General features: G+C 39.8%; 2 protein-coding genes across 3 annotated transcripts in view; both read left to right on the top strand.

The window, feature by feature from the left end:
• IPO7 (importin 7) overlaps positions 1 to 9,079 on the top strand; it is a 34,207-nt gene extending 25,128 nt beyond the window's left edge. Inside the window, exons 18-25 of the mRNA XM_021529478.3 lie at positions 36 to 161; positions 457 to 554; positions 1,830 to 1,925; positions 2,604 to 2,824; positions 2,934 to 3,139; positions 3,479 to 3,685; positions 4,040 to 4,156; positions 6,250 to 9,079. Of these exons, the coding sequence (XP_021385153.1) occupies positions 36 to 161; positions 457 to 554; positions 1,830 to 1,925; positions 2,604 to 2,824; positions 2,934 to 3,139; positions 3,479 to 3,685; positions 4,040 to 4,156; positions 6,250 to 6,347 (1,169 nt within the window). The 3' untranslated portion in view covers positions 6,348 to 9,079. The remainder of the gene's footprint in view (positions 1 to 35; positions 162 to 456; positions 555 to 1,829; positions 1,926 to 2,603; positions 2,825 to 2,933; positions 3,140 to 3,478; positions 3,686 to 4,039; positions 4,157 to 6,249) is intronic.
• Positions 9,080 to 10,718: 1,639 nt separating this feature from the next.
• The window catches only part of ZNF143 (zinc finger protein 143), a 38,118-nt gene continuing 21,135 nt past the window's right edge, over positions 10,719 to 27,701 (top strand). Inside the window, exons 1-6 of one of the 2 annotated variants that reach the window (XM_021529476.3) lie at positions 10,719 to 10,805; positions 22,840 to 22,970; positions 23,748 to 23,840; positions 24,299 to 24,382; positions 24,609 to 24,689; positions 25,654 to 25,850. In XM_021529476.3, coding sequence (XP_021385151.1) covers positions 22,847 to 22,970; positions 23,748 to 23,840; positions 24,299 to 24,382; positions 24,609 to 24,689; positions 25,654 to 25,850 — 579 coding nt within the window. In that variant the 5' untranslated portion in view covers positions 10,719 to 10,805; positions 22,840 to 22,846. The remainder of the gene's footprint in view (positions 10,806 to 22,839; positions 22,971 to 23,747; positions 23,841 to 24,298; positions 24,383 to 24,608; positions 24,690 to 25,653; positions 25,851 to 27,701) is intronic. The other variant, XM_021529477.3, reaches the window with a different exon arrangement.

Here is a 27,701-nt window from a genome sequence, read left to right on the forward strand (position 1 = left end):
TGGCATGCTATTTACCTAAATTCTGTTTGTTTTAGAGTTCTACGAGGAGATCTTTTCCTTGGCTCATAGTCTGACCTGCCAACAGGTTTCTGCACAAATGTGGCAGCTTCTTCCTCTTGTGTTTGAAGTCTTCCAACAGGATGGTTTTGATTATTTTACTGGTAAGTACTATAAATAAATTGGGAAGCTAGAGGGTTTCATGGATGCAATTTCAGCCATACAATAAATTGCATCATGACTGAAATGTTAGAAAACACTCAAGTGAGATTACACTTGAAGTATTTTTATCTTGCTGTTGCTGCTACCAGACTTGTTTTGCTGAGGCACCTATGATTTGCACACGCTTATGTTGGCAAACATTAAGCAAAAACTGTAATTATTAATACACAGATTTTAACCTGATTTTAAAAGCAGGCAGATGATACCTAACTGTGATAATCCTTCTTTTTAATACAGATATGATGCCTCTCTTGCATAATTATGTCACTGTTGATACAGATACACTTCTGTCAGACACAAAATATCTTGAAATGATCTACAGTATGTGCAAGAAGGTGAGTAGATTCCTGTGTGGTAAAATTACTAAGTTATTGCAGAGAAATTTAAAGAGATTGCATCAAAATTTCAGATACATGCTTTTGGCAGAAGGGAGAAATAAATCCTACATAAGAAAAGCAGAATAAACAAAGCAGGTTTGGTGTAATATGCTTTGTGCATATGGGCATGCAAGACAGATTGCAGAAGGTAGGTGGATTCTTCCATCTGGGATTTGTAGCCTCACCATCGCCAGGATACACATGCTGTATGTGTGCTGAAGGTCTGGTACCTGTTAGCTAAGTAAGTGGTGTAGGGATGGAAGGTAAAGGGACAGGAATAGGAAGTTGTTTTCCCAAGTTCGTGCCACATCAGTGGTGAAAGCTGGGAGCAGAATGCAGTTTGTCTGACTCAGTCCAGGCACTTTTGGGTAGGGTTTCCGTATCCTAGTTTGTATTACTGGGCTTTCTTTGTCCAGTCAAAATGTAGACTACACAGCTTTCCAGAGTGTTAGCACCATGTTAGGAAAAGAATACTTTTTTATAAGATGTGTGTTAATATTTTATCATCTCTAATAGTAACATGGGGATTTCAGTTTTCCACTCCTGGATATGGTGTGTGGTGTCTATATAAAGAGCTTTGGTGAACTGTCAGCTGTGCTGCCTGTGGTATTTCCTGAGTAATTATTTTGAAGATGTTTAAATATTACAGTGAATAACTATTTTAGTATTCTATAAATACTAGCGAATAACTCTTGCCAGTCTTTGTTTGAAACAAGTTGCAACCAGGCCAATTGTCATGTTTGTAATTTCTTGGAATGTTACATATAAAACATATGTTACATATAATATGACCACTTAGAGATTGGTGTTAGCTGAGCACAGTGAATTTTTAACACAAGTTTTAGGTACTGCATGGTCTTCCATTGGATATTCCATTTTTGTAAATAAAACTTCTACAATATTCAGTACATTGATGCATAAGAAAAGTTTTTCTTTTGTGTATGGAAATAATCCTTGGCAAAACAGCAGCTGATGCTTTTACAGTAACTGTGGTAGGCTCAGCATCGATAGAGTTCTTGAATGTTTGTACATTTGGCTCATTTTGTCCACTTTCAGCAGTTTCCAGTCTCTGGTTGTCACACTGAGCCATTTCTGTAGATCTAGCTGCTTCACTGGTGGCTGTTAATGCTGCCATTGTTAGAGGGGGTAGATTCATACCAGTTTTCAAAGCAGAAGTAGTTTATAGAGAATACTCCTTGAGGGGATGCACCACCAGTAATGGTTGTGTTTCAGGTCCTGACGGGAGTTGCTGGAGAAGATGCAGAATGTCATGCAGCAAAGCTGTTAGAAGTAATTATTCTTCAGTGTAAAGGGCGTGGCATTGATCAGGTTAGTCATGACTATGGTTGCTAAAACTAATACTTCTAAATTATTTTATTGTGTAGCATGAATTATGTATTAAGATGAGTTTTGTTACAAGCACTTTGTGTGGTGCAACCGATAATCTTGTCAGTGTTACTGATTGACAGCACTGCAGAGTTCCTGCACACTTCGGCTTCAGAATTTAGGACACTGCAAAACTGTGGTGTTTTCATGAGTCTGGAAGAGTGCCACCTCAGGAGCATCTTGGTTCTAAAAAGTCAATTAATTGCATTCTAAGTTAATTCTAGTCAATATTTAATGAAAATTATTCTGTCAACCTCATAGCTTTGAAATAATGAAGAATGAAGTTCCTAGAATCCAATCAATGTAATAGAAGGACCAGGGACTTAATGATGAAATTTGAGACATGAATAAGTTGATTTTTCTGGACTCCCTAGTGTACACATTTTCTCTATTTTCCATTTTTAATACACAAGATTATAAAAAACATTTGCTGTGCAGGATGTCACAAAATCTATGTGATTAAATATTTTCACATTTTTCATTTAATCTCTGTGTCTGACTTCTGCTGGCAGTTAAAAATGACTCAACTTTATGCCATCTGTGTTTATGTGCCACACGTTTGAAGTACAGAACGACAGGTTTTATTTTTGATCACTGAGTGTGAATGTTCTCACTGTCCAGTGCATACCATTGTTTGTGGAAGCTGCCTTGGAGAGACTGACCAGAGAAGTGAAAACCAGTGAGCTGCGAACCATGTGCCTCCAGGTTGCCATAGCTGCTTTGTATTACAATCCTCATTTACTATTAAACACGTTGGAAAATCTTCGTTTCCCCAATAATGTGGAGCCTGTCACCAATCACTTCATAACTCAGTGGCTTAATGATGTGGACTGTTTCCTGGGGTAAGTGTTTGTACTTCTGGAGATTATTCTCTGTGATAAACCTGCATGTGTATGACCTGCATGTAAATCATGACAAAACTTGAAACTGTTCTACTCTTCTGTTTTGTAGACTACATGACAGAAAGATGTGTGTGCTTGGCCTGTGTGCTCTTATTGATCTGGAGCAAATACCACAGGTTTTAAATCAAGTTGCTGGGCAGATCCTGCCAGCTTTTATCCTTTTATTTAATGGATTGAAAAGAGCATATGCCTGTCATGCAGAGCATGAAAATGACAGTGATGATGATGATGAAGCTGAAGAAGATGAGGAAACAGGTATGGAGATAGAACCTTTGATGTTATTTTTGTATGTTTTGTTTTTTTCTGATGGAGATACTGAGTTCCTTTGTGGAATTCTTCTGAGTATCCTAATTTAAAAATTAAGCACTGCAGTAGAACACTGGACATCTTTTGACAACTTTTAAATATATCTGACTTAATTTGCACTCCCTCTTAAAAACTGACTTCCAGGGCTGAGTTAAATGAGCTCCCCCCTTTCCAGCCTGCATGGTATTGTTACCACTTCCACTGCTTGTTTTATCTAATTAGCCACATTCTAAAGAACTGTTCTTGCTCTTCTCAAGATAAACCTTTGTTTGCTTATAATTAACTCAGAGGAGCTGGGGAGTGATGAAGATGACATTGATGAAGATGGTCAAGAGTATCTAGAAATTCTAGCAAAACAGGCAGGTGAAGATGGAGATGATGAAGACTGGGAAGAAGATGATGCTGAAGAGACTGCTTTGGAAGGTTATTCTACGATTATTGATGATGAAGATAACCCTATTGATGAATATCAGATATTTAAAACAATTTTTCAGAGTAAGTAACTGTATTTCTTTTCCTGGACAGCAAGTTAGGTTTCAGCTTCAGTATACACTGTTGTTAACTGGAACCTGTTCAAAACTTCCAAACAGGCTTTCCAATACGTGCTTGAACCATTTCTTTCTTTGGAAAGGAGATGCATCATTAAACTTTCAGAGCAGAGGGAGTTGCTTCAATTAATTTATAGTGGTAGGGAAGAGGTCAGAAGCTGTACTAGTGTTTAAATGTCTTGAATTATGTAACCATAACAGAATATTACTCTGATTAAAATGACAGTGAGTGAGTAAAGTTTGAGTTCTAGAACATTTTAATCAATACTTTCCTTTTGCTTATGTTCTCTTGCTGCTGCAGCAATTCAGAACCGTAACCCTGCATGGTACCAGGCTTTGACACAGGGCCTTACTGAGGAGCAAAGGAAGCAGCTGCAGGACATAGCGACCCTGGCGGATCAGCGGCGGGCAGCACACGGTATTTGCACCCTTTACACCACTAATGCCTCCTTTGCTCTCAGAATGCTTGGGTGTGCTCAAGAAGCATGATACAGAAAAGGCCTTTAATTCAAGCCTGATCATGTCTCCACCAAAACAGGATTGCTTGAAATCTCTTGGAATTGTCAGGTCACAAAGCCTCCGTGCACAAACTGGGTGGCAATACCACAGGTGGGAGGAATGGTAGAAACGCTTGGGGGGTAGCCAAGGAAATAAAAGTATATTTGGCCTAATTGCTTGGATTTGAAAACAATTTATTTGATTACCTGAAGGTAGATGAACTCCAGGTATGTTAACAAACACATCAAGTGGCTGATTAATAATTTCCTGAGATGTCCAGCTGGGATAGACAAGGATTCTGTGGGTAGGAGAATACTAAATTATGGAAGTAGTACCATCTGTAAAGCCACATCATTAAGCCTATTAAATATTACATATAGTACAGATTTTTTTTCACCTGTATTCACTTTATCTTTTTTCTTGGTTTTCCCTTTTGAGATTAAGCCAGTATATATAACACTGGAAAGTCAAGACTGGATGTTGAGGGATCAGTCCAACCTCATATCCTCTGTCTTAGTGAGCAATTGCTACAGATGTTTCAAAACAGAAATTCATAAATTTTTCAATAGATTGGTAGTAAGAATACACATTTAGTAAGTGCTTTTCATGAGAGAACAGCCTAAATCACCTCACAAACCTTGTTTGTGTCCAAAATGATCCAGTTTTAATGGTTAGAAAACACAGTTTCACTGTGACTCCTGTCAAGTACTAGACATTATTTGATGTAACTTTATACTACTGCATTTTATAGGGGAAAAAAAGTTTGAGGTGTATGTTTGTTTGTTTAAGTTTTTTGTACTGTTTTTTTTTCAGAGAAGTTGTAAAGTTTAACTTAAGTAACTAGATCCCTATGGGAAATTCTTGCCTACTATCACAGCACTCTGATACTACATTTAGGCCACTTACCACACATGGGGACATCCTGCTAGAAGGATTTGAAATACAGTTCTCCCTTATAAATGTACTTTAAAAGAATTTCCACATGCTGAGAGATTTGTCTTCTGTGGAGCTGTGAGGGATCCTTTCCCCATGCTCCATTAGCCATGGCGACATCTTTGTGGCCTGTTTCCAAAGAAACAGAGCCAAAATGCAAATTTGCCAGATAATATGAGCTGACCTGTATTCCCAGAGAGATTGCAACTGTTTTTATTTAGGAGGAAGCTCTAAGACCAATAAAATACATTAATAAGTGTTGTTATCTTGGCCTGGCAATAATACAAGCCACCTTCTGCATAATCTAGATTGTAGTAAAGGTACAACCTAAATTACCAACCTGATTTTCAGTTATCCATGTATTACAATTATAAAAATCGGTTTACAGTAATACCTGTCCTACAGCAGTGTTTGAAGGATGGTAAAACCAGACACCTTAACAATCACTGGTAGTTACAGTGATGGATATGTGCACCTCAGGTGTCTACAGATTTTAAGGCTTGGTTGAAAATGAAAAGTGATCAACCTGGTAGTTTCAGAATTATTTAGTAACCTAAAGTCCAAATTACCTGCTTGGATAGCAGCATGTGTTAAAAGGCTTTTTCTTCTGCTTATATTGTTGAATTGAGATAGGAACACCAAAAATTTAGCCAATATCTGTGTACTGCTTTTTTGCACATGTGCTCTGTTACCGATTTGACTTGCAGGTCTGTTGATCTTAACCAGAAAGAACTGTGTGCCTGTTACCAAGTTTGTAAATGCAGTATTCATTCAGGTCCTGTTTATAAATTAGTCACGTCCAAAAGCTAAAGTGTGGGCTTTTAAAAGTACAAATTCATGAAAGTGTGGTGGTAACAATATTGAGAAGTTAAAGTAAGTAAATAGTCTGTCCCTATGTTCTTTGGGGCCTGGCACATTTCCATTTGTTTGTGCTGATTCCTTTGTTGGGTAACCCCAGGTTAAACATGTATCTCTGAGAGATTCAAAGTGGTCAGTCACAGAATCTTGATCTGTCTTCCCCCCTGTATGCACACTAAAACTTCTTCCTTCTGTTTTTTTTTTTTTTGTTTTTTTTTTTAGAATCCAAAATGATTGAAAAGCATGGAGGATACAAATTCAATGCTCCAGTTGTGCCAACTTCATTTAATTTTGGAGGCCCTGCCCCGGGAATGAATTGAATTATCACTTTTCCTGCTACTGTGTGATTGTAGTGAAGAGCTTGTGTTCCTCCCAATAGTGGTTCCAGAACTGGTTCATGTTATCTACAATTCACTCTAAACTAATTTATAAATAGATTGGACAAAAGCCCCAGAAGTGGGACCTGATTATTCAACCTGATACTGGAAAGCAAACCAGAGGTTTTTTTGAAGATAGGAAGAATCTGAATTTAAAGCTTCAAATGACACACTTTGGAGATCGGAAATCAAGAGGGGATGTCATGAAGGCAGCTTTTCTTTTTCTGAGGAAAAAAAACTAGACATGGGCTGCAGGACTATTTAAAATGTCTCATTTACAGTACAAGCTAGAAGGCAGACTTAATTTTTACACCTGTGGCAGTATGAGTATTTGCCCAGTTTCTTTCCCTTTTATCCCTACTACTGGGTGTCTATTCTTTTAATGTAAATAAGATAAGGTAATCAGATAGCCTTACTTAATCTTCATCATTTCCATTTATCAAGATTGTTCATATGTAGAATATTGGACACTTAATGTAGCACTACATGACTGATAAATCTGTAAATGAATTAGCACTTTCATATTGAAACAAGCCTGCTAGCCTATGTACAAAAATAGCAAAATGTTTGCTGTTTATAAAAATAAAAAATAAGGGATGTATTGGGGAAAATAATTTCAAGTTATTAATTTAAAATGAACTAGCAGTTTTGTACCTGGTGACTTTGTGGTGCAGTCACCTCTGGTTGTGACTTGAATTCGGATATGTAAAAAGGGGTTAGTGATATTTCATTGCTGCTAAAGAAAAAATAGCAACACCCTCTGTGTCCTTTGTTTTTTTTAAAGATCTCACTGTACAAGCTAGAAAATTGAACAAATATGTACTGTAAGCACAAAGAAAAGTTATCCTTTTTAAGGCAGGTAAATGAGACATGAAGTTCTTAAGGTCAATTGAAGTGTATGGGTGAAACACCTACATATGCAATCTGTTAAAAACAACAGTATCATTGGCTGATCTGGGCTATGGAATATAATTGCAGTTGTGCAGAATATTCTTTTTCCAGCTCATGGTAGTGCAGGTGCACTACTCCTGCATTTCATTCCCCCTCTTTTTGCACTTGCAGCATTAGTGTGTGCTGTTGTCTGCCTGATCCAGACAGTGTATTTGAAGTTTTGCCAATCTTTCAGTTTTGAAGCCACAATTTTCTTCCTTCAAAGTTGCTATAGTAACTAGTATTTTAGCTAGAGAGGCAAAATACAGTTCCCTCTGGGACCACTATCAAAACCACTGTATGAAGAAGCCAGCAGGGAGAGGCTGTGAATGGGTTGGCTTAAATGCCCCCTTTTTCTTTTCTAAAAGCAAATCCATTGGCGTTTGATCTTGCCTTGAGATCATTGGTGTCAGGTCTTTTAAATCAAATGTTTGGGTTTTTTTTTTTTTTTCCTTTAGGCTGTTTTTATATAAAAATGTCACCTGCTGTTACAATTGATATTAAACAAGCTACCTTAATTTAATGTAAGCCTCCAAAATTTAAATACAGGTTAAAAATAAACGGAGTTTTTATCTGTAAAAATGAAATGCACATATATATATATTATGATACTCAAAATGCAGTCTTCAGAAAATTGGTTTGTGTGGTGTGGTTTTTTGCATCAGCAGAGTAGCAGGATTTGGCGGTGCTTTGGGGTTTCCTTGCTGATCTGCCCAGCCCCACGCTTTGCCTGGTGCTGGCGCTTCCCAGGCAGCGGGAGGGGTTTTCCAGCCTCTCCACTGGAGAGCAGCAAATGTTTCCCTGCACACGGGGGGGCCAAGGTGGGACACGGAGCCCTGCCCCAGTACCAAAGGGACACTTAAAAAGCAAAGCTCCTGAGGTGAAAAAAACCTGACTGTGATGGATGGGAATACCCATCCTCGTGGTGGTGTGAGACCCGGGGTCCTTGCTGTGCATCTTTAGGGGATGCATGGAGCAGAACTTACCTGGGGGTTTGTGACTGTAACTCACGGGCACGGCCAGGCGTGCACCGGCCCCCAGGGAATCTAGACAGGGTTTTATTTTTGTAGAAAAAGCTAACAGATGTGCTTCCAGCACGCCTTCTCCTTGCATTGCTTGGGAACACCCAGTTTAACAAATAATTTCTGAACATCTGCTGGTTGGGTATCTGCTTACTTTCATATGCATCCTAAAAATGCAAGAGAAGCTTTGAGAACAGATGAGCCATTTTGGGCCTCCTGGCAGAAAATGTGGCAGCAGCAGTGAGAAGGCTTCATGTATAAAGCAGATGACAAAAAATAGGGAAATCACCAATTTTAGTGCTATTATCAGTTCTGGAACAATTATATTTTTCAAGTCAGAAGGGAAGAATTCTATCTTGGTGTGAGGAGTACAGTCTTACTTCAAGGGTGCTTTTATGTGTCACTAGACTGGTTAGCAAGGAGCATCTTTTTTAAGAGTGGATCTAAAACTTTGCTTTCCTTTGCTCCAAGAAATGTATTTATATAAATTGCAAAACAATTTTGCATTGTTGTTGGTGGTGATAGCGCATTTTGTGATGCAATATATCAATTTCAGTGATACACTTATGTCAAATTAAAAACTGATCTTTCTCCTAGAACTTGCACTTATCCATTCCATTTTCAAGGATAATGCAACTCTAGAGGGAGAGCTGGGAAATTTAAAGCCTCTGTTTTTTTTCTATTATGGAAGATCTCCTTGGATTAATAAACATCTAAAGCAAATCCTTATCTTCACTTATTTCAGTGTGGTGTTTTGAATGTAGATGTAGCCTTACAGTAGAGTTCTGCTGGAGTTGCACAGATCTCAGGTTTGTATTTCCCTCTCCAAAATACTCCAAACAAATGTTAGGCACAACCAGAATTCTCTTCAACTGTCTGTGTTAAATATAAAAAATAGGCAGTTTTTAAAATGCTGACATACTGGGTTAATATTTTTTCCCTTAATCACTGTATTAAAAGAATTATTAATATGTATCAGCATAGCACCACAAAGCTCTGTTCCAATCTCCCACAGCCCAGGACTGTTACTGCAAGACTTTATCAAATCTGCAGTAGAATAATTACTGACTACCTGCCAATAAATATGCAGGTGATTTTAATGATGCCTAATAACGGATATCTGGTAGCTTTTAAGGTTAATTTTCACCGTGGAACCTTCTACATACCCAGAATGAGCCAGGTGGCAGGTGAAAAGCTTTTCCTGCTGCTGACTATCAGCTACTTTTCAGTCAATATGTAGCTTTATCTTAGAAGGTGTGTCACTGGTTTGTGTGTCTCTACTTTTCATAGCAAACTGTTGATGGTGGAAACATAAAGCACCTCAGAATGAGAGAGATTGTAGTACTTTACAGACATGATAATCTATTAAGACAAGGGGAGTTGGCAAATCAGAAAAAGCAATTTATCTTGGGTACTTCACTGCTGCTGTACCTCGAAACAAACTGATGCCTGCAGCTTGTATTTGGCTTAAAATTTACAATTAGGAAACATTAAATTAGGAAAGAAACGCTGTTGGCCATTAAGGAAGGCCTGTTTAGGAATAAGTATTTTTTGGGCTTTCTGTACAACTGCAATAATTTTGGACTGCAAGAATTTCAAACTATTATTCCGGAGCAAAACGTAATTTTTTTGTACATCTCTCATGTTAGCAACATGCAGTAAGGCCACCAGAGCTGGTCCCGTTAATGGGAACAATTCGCGTCATCTGTACAACTCGGTTTTCTGAGCAATCACCTGCGGAGTTTACCGTAACACGCTTTGCTCGCCTTACACTGGGAGCTGGGGCACTAATACACGTTTCCATACCTAAAAACCTCGTAAGGGTAACACTTCTAAGCACAGCTTTAACACAGCGTCCTTCTCCCCCAGCGCCGGGCTGGAATGGCAGCCGGAGATAATGCAGCAAGAAGCCGGGAAGAGAAGGGCAGAGCGCTCGCTGTCCCCGGCCCGGCCGTGAGGCCCCGCGCACGGCCCAGGGGAGCGCGGGTGGCCCCGGCCGAGGCGGATCGGCTGCCCCGGGGCCGTGCCCGTCCCTCCCCGCCCGGCCCCGGCCCCGGCCCGGCCCCGCCGCCTCAGGCGCTGCCGGCGCGCGCCGGGGGAGGGCAGGAAATGGCGCCGCTCCCCGCTGGCGCGCGGGCGCCCGGCCGCCCGCTGCACAAAATGGCGGCGGCCCCGCGCCCGGCACAGCCGCGACGCCATTGAAGCCGCGGGGCGGGGCCGCGGGCGCGCGGCCAATGGGCACCGGCGCGCGGCCCGCGGGCGGCCAATGGCGGGCGGCGGCGGCGGCGGCGCGCGCGGCGCGGCCAATGGGAGCGGCGGAGCCGGCGCCGCCGGGCCCCGCCCGCGGGGTGCGGGGCGGTGCCGAGCGGGCGGGCGGCGCCGAGCGGCCGTTTCCTGTCCTGGTGCATGGTGGTCGGACGGAGGAATTGTTGGAAAATTTCTCGGCGAGGTTCGTATATAAATGTGCTTTTACCCAGTGTGCCTTATGCTCCCTCCGCCATCTCCGGACGGGGCCGCCGCGCCGCGCCCGCCGCGCCCGCCGGCGGTGCTGGGGGAGGCGGGCAGGGGCAGCGGAGCGCGGGCGGCAGCGAGCCGAGCGGCAGAGCCGCGGCGATAAAGCCGCTCCGCTCCGCGGGGCCCGCCCGGCCCCTCCCCGCCCGCCGGGCCCGCGGGGGTCCCCCGGGCCGCCCCCCCGGGCCCGCTCGGCGCTGCGTCACGGGCGGGGGGCGCGGGGAGCTTTAATCCGGGGCGCTCCGTGCCCCCCGCCCGCCGCGCTCTAATCGGGGGGGCTCGCAGATTTTGGCATTTTCCCCGTTGTTTGGTTTTTTAATTTTGTTTTTTTTTTTGTTTTGTTTTGTTTTTTTTTCCCCTATTTTGAAGCACACTCTTTTTGTTACTGTTATTTTTTTCTGAGGGGATGTTTCCATGCTGCCGGCCGCATTTCGCAGCCGGCCGGGCCCGCGCAGGCTCCGGGGGCGAATCCGCTGAGCCGGCCCGAGGCGCCGGGCTGCGGCGGCCCGGCCGCGCTCACGGGAGAAGCGCCTGGCACCGGCCGGCCTCCTGGAGTCCTGCTGCTGCACTGCCTCTCGCTCACCTCGCCAAAATGCTGGAGCGTCTTAACCTTTGGGGGTTTTTCTCCTCAATTTTTAATTTTTTTTTTTTTTTTTACTTTTGTCGTTCTCTTCATATTTTTTTTTTTCTTTAGAACTTCTAATAGAACGGGATAACGAGAAGCTGCTCCTCTAGAATAGTGGCCTGCAATAACGCAAAGATTTTTATTTTGTTTTCTGATAAGGCCTTATTTGTGGTGCTTTTTCATCCAGAAAAAATGACGTGACTCCCGTGCAAGTTTAATTTTTCTGTTACAACAGGGCTGCGGTTGAGCAGCTCTCTTTTAAGTTTTAAATTTTTTAAGGTTTCATTTTGAACTGTCAGAGAATTGCTTTTGCCATCATACACAGAGTGATACCAGTATTTGTAAGGAATGTTATTTCTAGTCCAGTGACAGAGGAACTACAATCTTGCAGTCTTTCAGACCAAACATTTCTTCTTGTTTTACCGAGTCTGCATCAAGTGTTGACCATCAGCTCTCTTTGCAGACTGTATACTAGATATTTCTGTTGTAGCTTCTAGGGACCTGAAAAATGAAGTAAGATTGTGCTTAACTAGCATTTTTTTGACATTCACATGGTAGACTGTTAGCTTTGTGCGTTTGCCATACAGCTTTAGAATGGCAGAGTACGTTGTAGCCGTGTTTTCATGGCTTGTTCCTTTGTATTTTGCATTAATGCCGTGAGCTTTCAAACCGTGTTTGTGTCAAAAGCGATTTGTCTTGTTTCACTGCGGAAAAGGAACCTCAGGAATATGTGGTCAAATAATAGATGATTGCTTTGGTAATTGATTGCAGCTTAAACGAGATGTAAAAATAAACATTTTGAAAGAGTTTTGAGAAGTGTATTTCAAATTGATTTAATAATTTACTTAAAACTGTTCTCGTTGTAATTAATATTTTATTTCTACTACCCTATCTAAGGAAGAGTAATTTTGCTTTATATTAAAGACTGAAACAAAGCAAATACTTAAAACAGTGTAAAAGGAACTTCAGGTAGAAAGTTGCAGTGTCTTCATTCTTGTATAGCTTTTAATGCTTTTCTCCGGAGACACAGCTATAGTCAAGTGGTGAATAGTCCTGCTAATGGGTGCCAAAATGAGGCTGTAAATTAATTTTTTCTTTAGAATATTGCCAGTTGTCTGCTGCTTCAGCTCAGTGGAAGTTTTGCTGACCTGTACCGTCCAGAAGGGAATTACCAGGAGTTTGAGCAGTGGCCAGGTCCAAGTGCTGGCTGCTTGCCTGTGTGACTGCTCCCCTGAAGCTCTGTGGGATGGGCACAGGGATAATAGGGTTCATAGGCTTTAGTTTGGTCAGGATGGCTTCATTTACCCTACGGATGTTGGTCTTGCTTTTGCTTGTGAGTCTTCACCTGAAGAGTTTTGGGTTAACTCAGCTCAGCATAGGTGGAGTCTTTGAGAAGCACTATTGCATCTTGAGGAGTCGTTAGCAGGCACCTGTGAAGCAAATTGTTTTCCAAAGAGCTTGGATTAATTTGGATGGGTTTCTGCACACACAGATAATCAGGGCAATTCTTGCAGTTTCAGGCCTCACAATGGCCAGAATGCAAATATTCATGAGGAGGGTGGACCCATCTTGGTGCTCTTGTAGTTACTCACTTTCCTGTCTGCATTTTGGCTGGTACCTGTTTCCTTGGCCATCCCCGTGGTTTGTGCTTCCCGTGATAACTCCTGTAACTCCTGCAGCCTCTGACATGTGTGTACATAGCACAGCACCCCAGGCCAGCCTTGCTTTGCTGCTCACTGATTTTCCTGTGTTGCTGCTACATCTCTTGCAGCTCACCAGCAGTGCTTTTTGCTCAGCATCTACTGGGGACAGCTTGTTTTTTATCTCCCCTGTGCGAGGAAATCAGTGCTCCTGGTAAAGACAGCGTGAATTAGGTAGTCTGTTCCTGTGGCTTATATCACAAAAGATCCCCAAAAGCTGGGAGGAAGGTTTCTGTTTAGCTTATGAATCCTAAGATACACTACGATCTGAACCCATGGATCCTCTTCTTGAACCCAGGAGTTCAGCTCTGAAGTGCAAATTCCTGTAACTCAAGGTGTGCACAGCTCTTGGTCTGAGCCAGGGGTCTCTCCATGGACACCATTTCTAGGGAGGAGGGGAAGGAGGCATGGTGACCCATCTCAGCACAGTGGGGTTTAGCCTCTACCCGAGTGTAACTTGATCTGCCCATAGTTGTATTTACTTAAGAGAATGAAATTTTGCTTCTCCCCCTCTGTGCACCAGGGATCATTGATCAGTTACTCCAATCCAAATTGGACTCAATTATTAGATGCCTCCAGTAACTTAGTCTGATAAAATGTTCTGGGCTGCATAGCTGGTTTTTAATTCTATAGTGGGATTGTACTTTGCTCTACCAAGATAACACTTGTTAAATAAATGAAATTTTCAGTTTCAAAGGAAAGTTCCAGCAGGTTTTGCAATTTTCAAGGTTGACATCAGAGTTACACTTAAAAACGATGTAATGCTTACCTCGGTCTGTATTTTACTGTCTGCAGAATGTTTCCCTCTGTATACACTTGAGCAGAAAATTGTGTTACCTGCATAATAGTCTTGGACTTTGTTCTGATGACAGATTGGAATTATAAGATGGGTCTGTGTTTGCAAGTTAGTTGGTTTGCTCATATATTAAGTGTATTCATACATAGCTAATGTGGTGCTGCACAGGGTTTTGTAGGCTGTATTTCAATGTACTGGTTTCAAGTTCTGTTTGTAATCTGGCTTTGGCAATCCAGCCAGCTGCCCCTTTAGCTCCTGAAATACAAGCCTGTGCTAAAGCACTGCCATGAACTGTCATGGCTAATGCTGATACATCTGTAATGTACTTACCAGATTGCTAATTAACTCACAGCCACACAAAACAACCCACTCAAAATTCCTCTCTTTGTTGGCAGTTTCAGTGGATTTGCAGGATTTGAAAGGGCATGGCCAGGATTCCCTTGTTTTGGTGATGTAAATAATATACTTTTGTGATTGCTTGACAGTTAAAAAGTTAGGAGTCTATTTCGCATGAAAGTAAAACAACAGTAGAAATAGTGGGTCTCAGTTTCTTTCAGATTTTTAGCCCTTAACTGTACAGTTAATCACCAGATGTTCCCAGTTTTATTTAAAACAGCGATATAACTGGAGATGTTATGATTTAAGGGATAAGTAGCCCCATGAAGTGTTTCAGAAATTAACTATATATTTTTTAGTGTAAGTAGACATCACTGCTCCTTTCTAGGAGTGACGTAGATACAGCTGTGACGTGCATCAGCTGGGTGCCTTCTGCATACCTATTTTAGCTAGCTATACACTTGATGGTAAAAACAAAAGCCTGTAGTTTTAAAAACACACTGATTCATCTATTAGGTGCATTAAATCTGCTTCCCTTTATACTTCCAGGGAGAAAATCAATTTGCAATTAAATGCTTTCTCTCACTAACATGTGCTGTAAAATTACTTTAGGTTTGGAGTTTTTTTCATCTTTGTTAATGATGTTCTAAGTTTTTTTCAGAAAATCAGCTCACCTGCCATTCAGCTTTTTTCTGAATGTGCCTATTATGATTAGTTACCCAAACATTTTTTGACTATTAAAACACAAGTAATTTATTACCAGTCAGTCTGCAATAAAGAAATGGGTTTGAGGTTCTTTAGAAAGGAAGGTATGCCTGAGCACTGCTAATACAAGTTTGTCCAGGGGAGAAGAAATGAATAAGAAATACCACCTGTGTTGAGGGAAACTTGAGCTGTTTGGATAGGCTAGTTCGCATTTGCAGTAGGTCTGCAAGGCATTCCATGCACACAGCCCAGCATTCCTAATGATCCAGGGGTGTTTCAAGCATGCTTGAATTTGCTGTTTGGGACAGATTATATGGGTGGCTCTTCCTCAAGCCAAACTACTGCTACTAGGTACTACTGTGGATAATAATAATAACTGAGTCATTAGCAGGTTGCACATTGACCAGCTGCATTAGAATGTTCTTTTGTACTTAATTAATATAAAAATTTTGGAATCATGGTGTCTGTACCTCTGCAAACAGTGCTGCATGGATCTCAATTGCTTGTCAGCTTCCATGGAGAATTTTTGGAATTGGCTCTGTGGAAGACTCCCAGATCTGTTTCAAACCTCTGGCTCAGGAAGCCGTGCTGCTGGAATAGTGCACCCAGGGCAGGTGTGGTCATGGAACTGGGTGTTTGCTGTGAGATGCTTGTCCCAGAGCTGCAGAAAGGGCTTAGCTTCTGTCAGCACTGCTGACAGCTCACGTGCTGATGGAACTACTCTGGCCTCCATTCATTAACCAGTAATTTCTTCTCTAATATGTTCAAGAAATGTGTGAAGTTAGAAGTCATATTTGAGACCAGCCTAGGATTTGTTGGTGGGTGACTTTCTGAATCTTCCTATGTTTAAATGCCATACCTTCGAAAATAATAGCAACCTTCACATTCCCACAGAGTGAAAATACACACACACATCTCATTAGTTAGAGTAAGGATTTGTAAATATTCTTTATTTGCACTGGTGAATCTATTTTTTTTTAATATATGAAATGCAAGTATTGATATCAGTCAATAGTTCTAACAGTCACAATTTATGGGTAACATTTGCACTATAAACTGTGAGGAAATGGCTTTTGGGGGAAAAAGACTGCTGGAACATGAAGTGATTTTGTCAGGCTAAATGTGGTTCCCACTGCTCACACTTAAGTCAGACTGATGTGTGGTTAGGGCAATGATAAATTTGGTCTTGCATTTGTTTTTCATTTCTGAAGAAATACCAAAAACTTTGGCAGTGAATTACTCTTGAACTGCATTATTATTAGGATGTATCTCTTGTGGAACAGAAAGGTTGAAATACTGTAAAAAGAATAAAAAGGAGCCTTGAGTTTGATTGCTTCAGAGTGTGTGTGTTGTGCTTGTGCAGTTGACAGTGCTCTTACTCTTGGTCAGGTTTTTCTGCAGAAGAAGTTTTAGGGCCTGTGGTTTGTCATTCTCAACACTTCTTTACAATGTAGGAAATTAGAAAGTGATTGTGTGATTTGCTATTAAATTATCTCAATACAACACCAGATTCTCTAGGAGAGGTTTTTATTCTGTATTTCAGCCTTGTTTCCATTTTATACTGTGGATGATTAATGTGGTGGAAATTGCTGTTTCATTATGTTTTGCCTTTACAAGAGACTGGAGAAAATACAGTAAAAGAAATAGAGATTATGTGAGAAAGCATGTAGCAATTAAGAAGTGCCCAACATTAAGTAGTTGTTACAATTATTTACTGAAAGTCAGTCTGACTGACAACAGCACAAACCCCAGTTTTTCAGTGCAGTAAAGTCCTGGAAAAGGTAATGGCTATTGATGAAGAAGGAAATCCACATCTCCTGAAGTGTTTGATCAAAGCACCCACAGGATCTAGATTTAATTTCTGAGCCTGCTACAGATTTCTGCTCAATACTGGAAAAGAATATCATGCAGCTACATAGGGGAGCAGAAGTAAGATTGTAAAAGGAGTCCTAGTTCTCCTGTGTCTATTTCTGAGCTTAAAGATGACAAATACCTTTATGTAATTAGTGGGGGAAGAAATGCTAAAAGTCTTCTTGGGTTGTCTGAAAAAACTTCATGTGGAATAAATAGTCAGTTTTCCAGTCTGTCAGACTTTTTTTTTTTTTTTTTGCACTGAGACTCAGAAGGCTGTAACACATATCAATTACCAATTGAAGTGTATTTAACCAGATTGTTAATTGTAGGTACTATTTTTGAATTTTCGCACATTTGTTGCCCAGACTAGTTTTGTGAAATTACTGATATTTGCAATCATATCAGTTGTTAAAGGACCCTAAGGTAGGTAGTATTTAATTCAGGAAAAAACTTAATTTTGTTACACTGTGGACGTACTTGAATTGATTTTGAGATACAGCTTTGTCAACCATGGAAATACAGGTTTCTAAAATTCCTTAATAAAAGTTTCACTATTGTGAGGCTGTGTATTATTTGCCATATTACCCTTCTTGATTGGTTTTTATTTGCTGTTTTTATAAGTTTTATAAAATTACAGAGGTTTTGTACATTATTTAGAAGTGTATTAAAAATAAAAGTTATGTTTCTTTTCAAATGAAATAAATGCATATTATTTCAAACTTCTCAGTGCTGTGTGCATGAGGGGAGTGAACAATCACAAGGTTGCTGAATGTCTAGAGTAGCTTTTTTCCTGTCATTCTTCCCCAGTTTGTGTGCACATTCTAAGTTTGTATTTTGTAACAGTAAATTTTCTTCTGTGCCTGCTATTACAAACTTTATTCCATTTCCCATTAATCATCCTCGAAGCATCATCTTTGTCTCTCTAGGGAGTTTCTGCTACTGTCACTGCAGGAATTTTCCTTTGTCCAGCAGTACAGTTATTCTTTAAATGAGGAATTCCTGCTATTTTCCAGCCCCACTGGGCTCTCCTCATTCTGTCCTCTCAGCCGCTGGAGTTGCCAAGTGCCCCAAACCCTCTTTCTGCTCCAGAGCAGCCATGCCCTTTGCCAGCTCTTCCCTTGCTTCTCAGTTGCCTGAATCCCACCTGCTGTTTTTTAGTTGCTTGATTCCTAGTTTTTAGTGGAGATTCCTGTTTCCAGTTGCTAGATTGAGTTTACAAAAAAACCTTTCTTCTAACATTGCATCTTTTCTCCAAAACAAGTGATAGCACTCAGAAAATACTATTTGTTTGAGTGTTAGTGGAAGAAAAACAACAGGAGGTGCTCTCTAGATAGGTAACTTGATGAACTCTTCATGAAAAAATCTTTTATTTTTAACCATCCTTTCCCCTCTCACATGCCTTTGATTTCCAAGTGTTCAGAATTTAATGTGTGTCTGGGAGTATTTTTTTCTCTTCAGATAATTTGCAGGGGGTGGTGGTTGGTTTGGTGTGGGTTTTTTTTTTGTTGTTTGTTTGGTTTTTTTGTGTGTGTGTGTGTGTTTTGTTTTTTTTTAATAAGAGCTTGCACCTCTGTGGTCCTGCTGGATGGCTGTTCAAGAGATCAGTGCTAGAGGGGGGGTGGCTGCCTGTGGTCACACCAGTTCAGAGATTTTCTGTTAAAATTTTTTTTGCCTCAGGCTGATTTTTTGTGAGAAGTGTTGGAACCATCTAAAAGAATGGTAACATTTTCTCTGCATGGATACCATAGACATGTTTTGGTGACTAATCATTTCAGGAATGCAAGATCCGTTACTGTCCTTGTGCAAGTCTGCCCAGATATCGTCATTGATGTGCCTGTGGAAATTGACAGTTGCAACTTGCGTATGATCTGTGAAGATTTGCGAGAGTTCACAAAGTCAACTCTCAAGTTTTCACTTCAGTGAATACTTCGTGACTGAGCCTGGGCTGGTCTTTTCTGTGAGACAGCTCTTGAGATGAAGCAGAATCCACGTGTGTCAATCTTGCCGAGCTGCTACGTAGGCTCCACCCCAGGGTTCCTGGCTTTTTCCTAAAAATAGTTACTTTCAGCTGCTTTTAACAAATGAGCTGCAATATTTGAAGTGGGTAAAGGAAGTCTCTCCTAGATTTTTATTGACAAAACTCCTGGCAGACAGATTTAAAGAAAAAAGCTTACTGATGCAAATGCAGGGGAATAAAAGCAATTATATGGATTAGGGAAAGAAGCTGGTGAGATTTAGATGGAAAAAATTATGGAGACAAATTTGATGGAAATTGAAGGAAGTGACTGAAGTAGAGGCAAGGAAGAGATTTGAGTTTGATGAAAACCAACTGGTTTTGAAAAAGCAAAGCAAAAAATGTTAGAGTAGATGTGCAGGGTGGATGATACATGAACAGCAAGGTGATGCTGTTGTGGATGTATGCATTATTGAAATGATTACCAGAGAGCAAATTAAGTTAGAAGGACTTTCGGAAGTTCTCTGGTTCAGGCTTGATGAAAGCAAGTCTCATTTGCCCAGGGCTGTGTGAAGTTGTTTCGAACCTCTACAAGGATGGAGAGTCCTTACCCGTCTTGGCAATTTGTTCCTGTATTTGATCACTCCTACCAAGTGACACTGTGGCATCATTATCTCTGATGGATTGACCCTTTTCTCTGCAATACAGGCCGACTCTGCATCCTTCCTTCCTGCATCTTCCCAGCCCTGTCTGGCTAGTCAGTGTTCTCCAGTGAGAAAGAAGAGAGCCTGGCTGGGAGCAGCCCATCCCCTTTTGGCTGAGGGCTCTCTTCCCTGCACAACAGAGTGGCAGAGCAAAGCTGCTGTGTCCCTGCAGAGGGAGTGAAAGCTGGGGCTGGTGGTTGGGAGGAGCCCAGTGCTCCAGCCTCTGGTGGGAGATGTAGTTCCAAGGTGGGTCTGAACATGAACTGGTGACACAGAGAGGAAGGAAGGGTGTGAGGGGGTCATAAACAGAGCAGCAGCAAGAGAAGGCTTGGAGACTGGTTGCAGAAGGAGTTGGTGTGGGCATGGAAGTATTTTGTATTATTCTGACAAGAAGGATGGGATTATGGTTGGGAAGAGGCATGTCCTGAAAATTTAGTATGGCGATAGGACTGAAGAAGAAAATTGGTACAAGGAGAAGGGATGGAGCTGGGGCTAAGGAACTTAGTGGAAGGACAGAGGATTGAGAAAAGGATATGCTGGAAGTGACCATTGAAAGGAGCTGGAACTGGGAGGAATAGGCTGCATTGTTGCTGGGTTCTTATGTGAGGTTGTATGATTGTCCAGATCCTCTGGAAGAGAGCAAAGTTGTAGCCATTGCTCTGTGTGCAGCAGTTCTGTTCAACTGTTTTCAGTGTGTGAGTGGACAGCCATGTTACAGTAACAAACACTGTGAAACAATTTAAACAAATACTATTGCTCCTGCAGCCCTGAATGTATCTGGCATGAGATTTATTTCTCTTCCAAAGTAGCTACTCAGCCCTGAAGCCATTCGTTCTGCTCTGACTCTCAGAACTCTGCAGCTGTCTGCATGGACTGGCTCCCTCGCTGCTGCCCGAAGGTGGGAGAAGAGCCATGAGTTCTGCAGGAAGGAAGATGGTATTAAAGGTGCTGGGGATCTCCAAAGACACTTTGTCTAAGAGAGGGAATACTCCTCGAGTAGACCCGAGCTGAAAGGCCTTTGAGGTCCACTCTGCTGGAATTGTTTCATTCTCTAGTTCCAGTAAACACTTGTCTTGTGAAGCCTTTCTTCTCTGCTGTGTGCAATAGTGTAGCTGTTTTGCAGCCTGCTTCCATGAGGTGTCCTGAAAACTGAGCATGGAAAATGCTGCCAATACAGACCTCTGTTAGCAGTCAGAGGAGAGCCAGCCTCTGGGTACCACTAGCATATAGTACCAGAAATAGTTAACTTGCTACAAGCTGGTAGCACCTCCAGAAAAGCAGCCCTTGCAAACGGGGCTGGATAAAACTCCTTTTGTTGCTAGATTTGTTGGTGGTGGTTTGTTTTGTTTTGTTGGGGTTTTTTTTTAAGCTGCAACAGTTCTTTAATCTTATTTGCTGCAGAGTACATGAATGCCGGGCTGCTTTGCTTCAGCCTGCTTAGGCTGACTCTGTGGCTACATCATGACTGATTTTTTGTTTGTGAGCAAACTGCTTCCTATGTAAAAGTTTTCTGCCTATTTTGAGATGGGGGATGATAAATGAGTGGTAGGAAAAGAAACTACTTTTCCAAACTCACAGTCATGGACATGGCAGAGGAAGAGGTTGAACTCAGGATCTCCTATATCCTCATACAATTCTTTATCTCTTAGATTATAGCATCCAAACAAATTTTCCTATTTAATTTTCTTCAGAGACATCTATATAAATGCAATTTAGTCTGGATGGCTTCTCCTTTTCATGTGTATTACATCTCTTTTAGAGGCCTAATTTTCTGTAAAAGCTCCTTTTCCTGAAAAGCATGTTGGCAAGAATTACCCGTCTTCTCTTGGATCCCAAAAAAAATCCCCTCACACCCATTTATTTTAAATTGTATTTTGGTTTCTCTCTTCATTGTATCTTTTTTATGCCAGTTGTTCAAGGTTCAGATACCTTATTGCAAACCAGTATTTTAATTTCCTTAATGTTCCAGAGAGAAATTATGAGGACATTAATCTTGGAAGGCATATTTCTTATAGAATTATGCACTGATCATTAGTAATAATTTAGGGGGTTTTGTATGATCTTCAATCTAACATATGAAAAATACAGGAGGGTTTAAAACTTTGCCAAAGGTACCCTTGCTTTCCACTTCCTTTGTTAATCTGTATCTGTTCCATTAACTGGAAATAAAAACTGAGCCTGCAGCTCTAGGAAAAAGTATTGGATGTATACATCCAAGTGTGTGCAAAGTATTGTGTATACACTTGGATGTATTTGGAAAATACTGCTTGGGTATAATTTTCAACTACTAAATTAGTGTGGCAACTTTTTTAAATACTGAAGGCACACTGGAGTACCTCTATGGTCTAATTTTGTTCTCCTTAGTTTTGAGAAAAGTACAATTTTCTCAATGGTCTTTGAGGGTGTTGACGAATTGCTTATTCAAGAACAGATTTGTGGACTGTAGAGATAAAAATAGCTAAATATATTTATAAAGGTACTCATAAATAAATTAAACCCACTAGATTATTCTTCTCAGCCTTGAATTATAAACCAGCAGGTCATAGAACCACACTAGGATTAAAAACTGTGATGTGATCTCCCATATTAAAACATGCCTGGGTAAAAATGTGAGTATGCAAAGGGATGGCTCTATCTGGTTCTGTGAGATACAGCAGTCACTCCCTAATCACTGGCCTTTTGTCTAATTAACAAATTTTATCGTGGGATACTTCATTATTTTAAAGGACAGATTGTTTTGTTTTGGTTGGTTGGTTTTTGTTTAAACAGAAACCTTTCTGGAAAATCTAGGCAAGTAGTTGAATTGTTCAGTTAGCCTTTTGCAGTGTGTCATTGTTCTTAAACCTCTTACTGCCACTGGAGAGATCTTTGATTTATACAGATAAAGCCCTACTGTTGTCATGGGTGACTATGGGTGAATTGTCAGCTTTATTTCAATTCTGGGGACAAACAGGTATTACCTGTACTGTCATTACCACCACTAGTCTTTGTATATTGGTTAAATTACTTATGTTTAACTGAAATTTAAATGTGGTTGATGCACTTTATATAAATAACTGCTACCTGAAGTACTTAATGTCTAAATTAGTTGTTAAATACAGTTAAATACTTATCTATTTCAGATAACTCTTATTCCTTCAAAGTATTTTCCAGATAAATCAATCATTTTTTGCATCTATTTTATAGAAAACATAGCATAAAATATTTGTAGCAGCTGTATAAAAATCACATTAAACAGGGATTATGTAGTACTGGTTCTGTATTTCAATTTTCTGGTTTTTGAATACTTTTTTTCTAGGTAGACAATGTTATTAGCTCAGATAAATCGAGACTCTCAGGGAATGACGGAATTTTCTGGAGGAGGAATGGAGGCCCAGCACGTCACTCTGTGTCTAACAGAAGCTGTTGCTGTGCAAGGTGACCCTTCAGGTTAAAATACTTCTACATTATTATGTCTTTTCTCTTTGAAACTCAGATAAAACACTAAAATTCATGTTGTGTATTCTGAATTAAAAGTGCAACAGAAAACAGTTAATTGAGATTGATTTAATTCAGTAATTTAATTCTGGATGAAAATTAATTTTTAATTAAGATAGTAGAAGTGTAAATGTACCAAAAATACATTAAATATAAAATTTGACTTTATTCTCTGTATAGTCTTACTGTTTTATACTTTGTAAACTCAGTTGATATCTAAGTATGTATTAAGCAAGTTGAGTTTTAAAATAGATTTATGACTTGAAATTGGCTTAAACTTGGTGTTTCCTGGCATCTTTGTTACGATTTTACATGATTACAAACTCTTTCCTAAATCTGCATTTTAATCTAAATCTACAAATTACTTGTATTAATGACAAGTAGTTTGTAGAAAACAAAATTTTCAATATGTGTGTTGTTATTTCACTGTTGGCTCTGGTGATTTAATTCACAGTTCTCCTAAAACCTCAGCTTTGTAGTTATTTATTCAGTGACACTATTTTTTTTAGTTAAGGAAAATAACATTTAGCTGTCATGTTTACAGAGCAAAATCTAGAGTATCTGACTCTAGTACGTGTCCCAGGCTTAGAAAGCAAGTGAGAGCAACATGCTCTTCTTATTTGTCAAAGCAATGTGCTTTGAGGGGATGTAATAATTTATGGAAGTCTTTCAGCTGAGATTGCTAGGGTTCCATGCTGGTTATAGTGAAGGTGAACTTTTCCCTGACAGATGGTGACAACTTGGAAAACATGGAAGGTGTGAGTTTGCAAGCAGTTACCCTGGCTGATGGCTCCACTGCTTACATACAGCACAATTCTAAAGGTAGGCAGAGGACTGCAAACTGGTGGCTACCAAAGTGGTATTCCCTTTCTAACTCTCTCTTTGCATTGTAAAGTCAGGCAAAAGCTGTACAATGTTTCTGAAGTTCCAATTCCAGTGGGAAGTTATGGTAATACTATAAAAGAAATGTTTTGGTTTTGCTACTAATAAGACGCAAAAATGAAATTCAGAACATAAGTCAAACAAAAGTGAAGAGATCTTTATGGGTCAAACCCAGATATCAACATTCTGCCTAACAGATAGGACAGCTGACCTTTTCTGGTTTTGTAATCCCAGAATTTTAAAAGCTCTGTACGGTCACACTGTGCTTTCTATTTACCAAACATTATTTATTGTTGATATTTTATTTTATTTATGTTAATCTATAAATTATCAACTGTGTATTAAAACTGTGATATGTTACATAATTAGAATTCTTTAAAATATTCTGTATATTTCAGATGGTAAATTGATGGATGGCCAAGTGATACAATTAGAAGATGGTTCTGCTGCTTATGTTCAACATGTACCTATGCCTAAAAGCAGTGAGTGGAATAATACAAATAATATTATAAAATAATGTATTACTGATAAATATTGCTATTAAGTAATTAACAGTCATTATGATAAGAGCTTGATTTCTTATTTTAATGGAAATAATCATAACGAGATCTTGGGTATTTTGTAATCCTGGGTATTTAGTGTTTAATCTTTCCATCTAAGGACTCTTTGAACTCTTGCTGAAGTGCTGTAATTGTTCCTCCTGAGCAGGGGAGAGCCTGCGTCTGGAAGATGGACAGGCGGTTCAGCTGGAAGATGGAACTACAGCTTTTATTCATCACACCTCAAAAGGTAACTCTTCTGGCAAGTGGGATTTGTTACCTCAGTGTCCAGCAGACACTGTCCAGTGTTGGACACTTTTTAGAGAGTATTTTGTAAAATACTTCAGCAGTATTTAACAGCATACTCTAAAAAACATAATCTTAATGGGATTCCCAGTGTTAATTACTTCTTGCTTTAATTTTGACATCCGAAAATTGTTGAAATGAGACTGTTTCAGTTCTTGACTTGGGCTTCATCTAAGAGTCATAAATGTAATCAAACCCAGTGTATTTCACTGTTTCTTTAGCCCAGGATCACATTAAAGTGAGTTTATATCTTTAGGTAGTAGGGCAAAAAATGTGACAGTCAAGAATGCAAATGTAGTTATTCTAGATGATAACTTCTGTTTCTGCAGAAGATGATGACACTAGTCTTGGAAACAATAACACTTATCTGGAAAAGGTGATCAAGTATATATTTCAAGTCTGTTTAAACCAGTGTGACAATTACATTTTACCACCAACAATAATAAGAGGAATGTAATATAGATTTTTTTTCAATTAGTTTTGTATTTTGTGTTTCTGTTGTATATTTGCATGATTCTCTTCTTATAATCTGAGATCTAGGAATTCTAGAACCTGAAGTAATGATATCAATAGATCTCCTATATTATTTTCATTTTATTATAAGAGGATTTGAAATGGAAAGCATATTTGTGTTCCTGAATTCCTTTGTAAATAAAGCTAGATCAATATAAATTTTTTTGTACTTTTGTAAGTGTAGAAATAAAACTATAGGAGGTGTTGTCTTGAAAACAAATTCATGTGTTATTCATAGTATTATTTTAAGTGTTTCTATTTCTCATATACTAGTGGCTGTATTTCCCATATGTTTTATATGTGTGTCTATGACTTCAGGAGACATGTCCTGGAAGCAGCAATTTCTCACTGCTGCTCCTTTCAGAATCCTAACACTCTGCAATATCATTCCTCAGACAGTTATGACCAGAGTGCTCTGCAAGCTGTGCAGCTGGAGGATGGGACCACTGCCTACATCCACCACACGGTGCAGATGCCACAGTCAGACACCATTTTGGCCATCCAGGCTGATGGCACAGTGGCAGGACTGCACACAGGAGATGCTGCCATCGACCCTGACACCATCAGTGCTTTGGAGCAATATGCAGCCAAGGTACTCTGCAAGGCATTTGCTCTATCCATCATGTTTTAATGTATATAATTAATATTATATATTAAACAACAAGGCAATTGTTGTTTAGGAACTGAAATTTTAACTGGGAGAGTCTCAGACTCCTAGAAGAGAGAACACCAAATTGTCATGACAGTGCTTCACTGTCATGAGCAGCCCTGGTGCATAGTGTTGCATAAAAAGGAGAAAAGATTCAACACTGAACTGGAGTATGATTTAGAAAGCCATTTAGACAACCAAATGATAATCTTCTCTGTCCTATAGCATTGCAAAGGAGTCTCTTAAAGGGCACTGTTTGGAAAGAAGAACAAAGCTGAATTATTCTTGTTCAGGCAGTATTGTTGGATTAATTTTTTTCCTGAATGTGAAGAATATGGCCAGTGTAGTGAACAAGGGCATGGTATGAAGTGTAGAAAAGACAATCAGACAGTTCAGAAAAAAATTTGTTTGATCCATATTTTCAATAGTAAAAATGCAGTAGGATCACAAAATTCATATTGTTCACTTTACTGGATTTCTGTAAAGCATGATGTAAGTATGGTAGTGGGTGATGCAACTTCCATGACTCTGTAGTTAAGCAGTGTCCCAGTTGCTGGATAATTGCCATCAGTACTTGTATTGCTCTGGAGAAAGAGCAGAATATATTTTAAAGTCTGTCCTCTTAATGTCACCAAGAGTTGTCAAAATTTGGGAGGCCAATTAGGATAATTAAATAGCTTATTCACTGTTCTTTCCATTATGCTTCTGTCTGTTAGAATTGAGAGATCCTAAGACAGGCAGTGAGATTGTGTTGTGATGCTGTGCTTTAACACTTCATGAAATAAAAGGTGTTAGTTGAGCTGTAATCACATGCTTTTCTACATTCCACAGGTATTATTTCATTTAGATTAAATCAGTCACAACTTTGCCCTTCTTAACCAGCAGCTATATTAATAATAATTTCTGTAAGTTCCAGTTTTGAGAAGGTGACAAAGAAACAGAAGAAATGCAAATAAATTTACATTTTCATCCTATTTAACTCAATATGGGTTTTTTAATTCTGTAATGTGAATTTGTTTTCTGCAGTGCATTTGTGTGTTTGTTTAGGTAAAATTGTTTTCTTTAAACTTTCATGTCAGTGCCTTATTCTGAATGGTACTGCTGGAACCTTTAGGGGACAGTCAGTTCAAATGAGTTTCCAAGCACTACCCCTCGTTTATGTTCAAAACCAAATATCAGCTCAGTGGTCAGAACCCTGGATTTCTCTTAAAAGAAGGAATGTGGTTTTGTGATTCCTCTCCATGTTCATGAACATTTAGTAAGGCAAGGTACGCTTTTCATAGCTGGTGTTTCCAACACCTTGAGAAAGGTACAGGAAGAAATTAAATACATGTGGTAAGTATATGATAGGATTTTATAAAATTTTAAGTAACCCAAAGAAGAGTAGTGCCTTGTCATTGGCTGCACCAGTTTCAGAACTGGGAAACACCAGGTGAAACTCATATGTGATGGGTTCAAGAAGAATGAAGATGCTTTTTCAAACAGCTTAAAGTTAAGCACTGCTTGTAGGATATTGTGGACACTAATGTGACCTTGGATTCAAGGAGTAATTAGATTAATTCATGGAAGAAAAATGTGTCCATGGCTATTGTGACTTCTTGTTCAGGAAGTTCATAAGCCACAAATTGCTTGGAGGTTGGCCGAATATTATAGGGTATGCACCACTACATGCTTGGCCTGTTTGTTTGGTGTTCTCCAGCATCTGCTACTGGCTGCTGTTGGAAATGAAATGGTGCAGTACTATGGCCTTTAGTTTGACTCAAAGTAGGTGTTCTTGTGTTTTTATTTGAAGGC

The sequence above is a fragment of the Lonchura striata genome, chromosome 6 (genome assembly GCF_046129695.1).
Source record: "Lonchura striata isolate bLonStr1 chromosome 6, bLonStr1.mat, whole genome shotgun sequence".
In the NCBI taxonomy this organism is placed as follows: domain Eukaryota; kingdom Metazoa; phylum Chordata; class Aves; order Passeriformes; family Estrildidae; genus Lonchura; species Lonchura striata.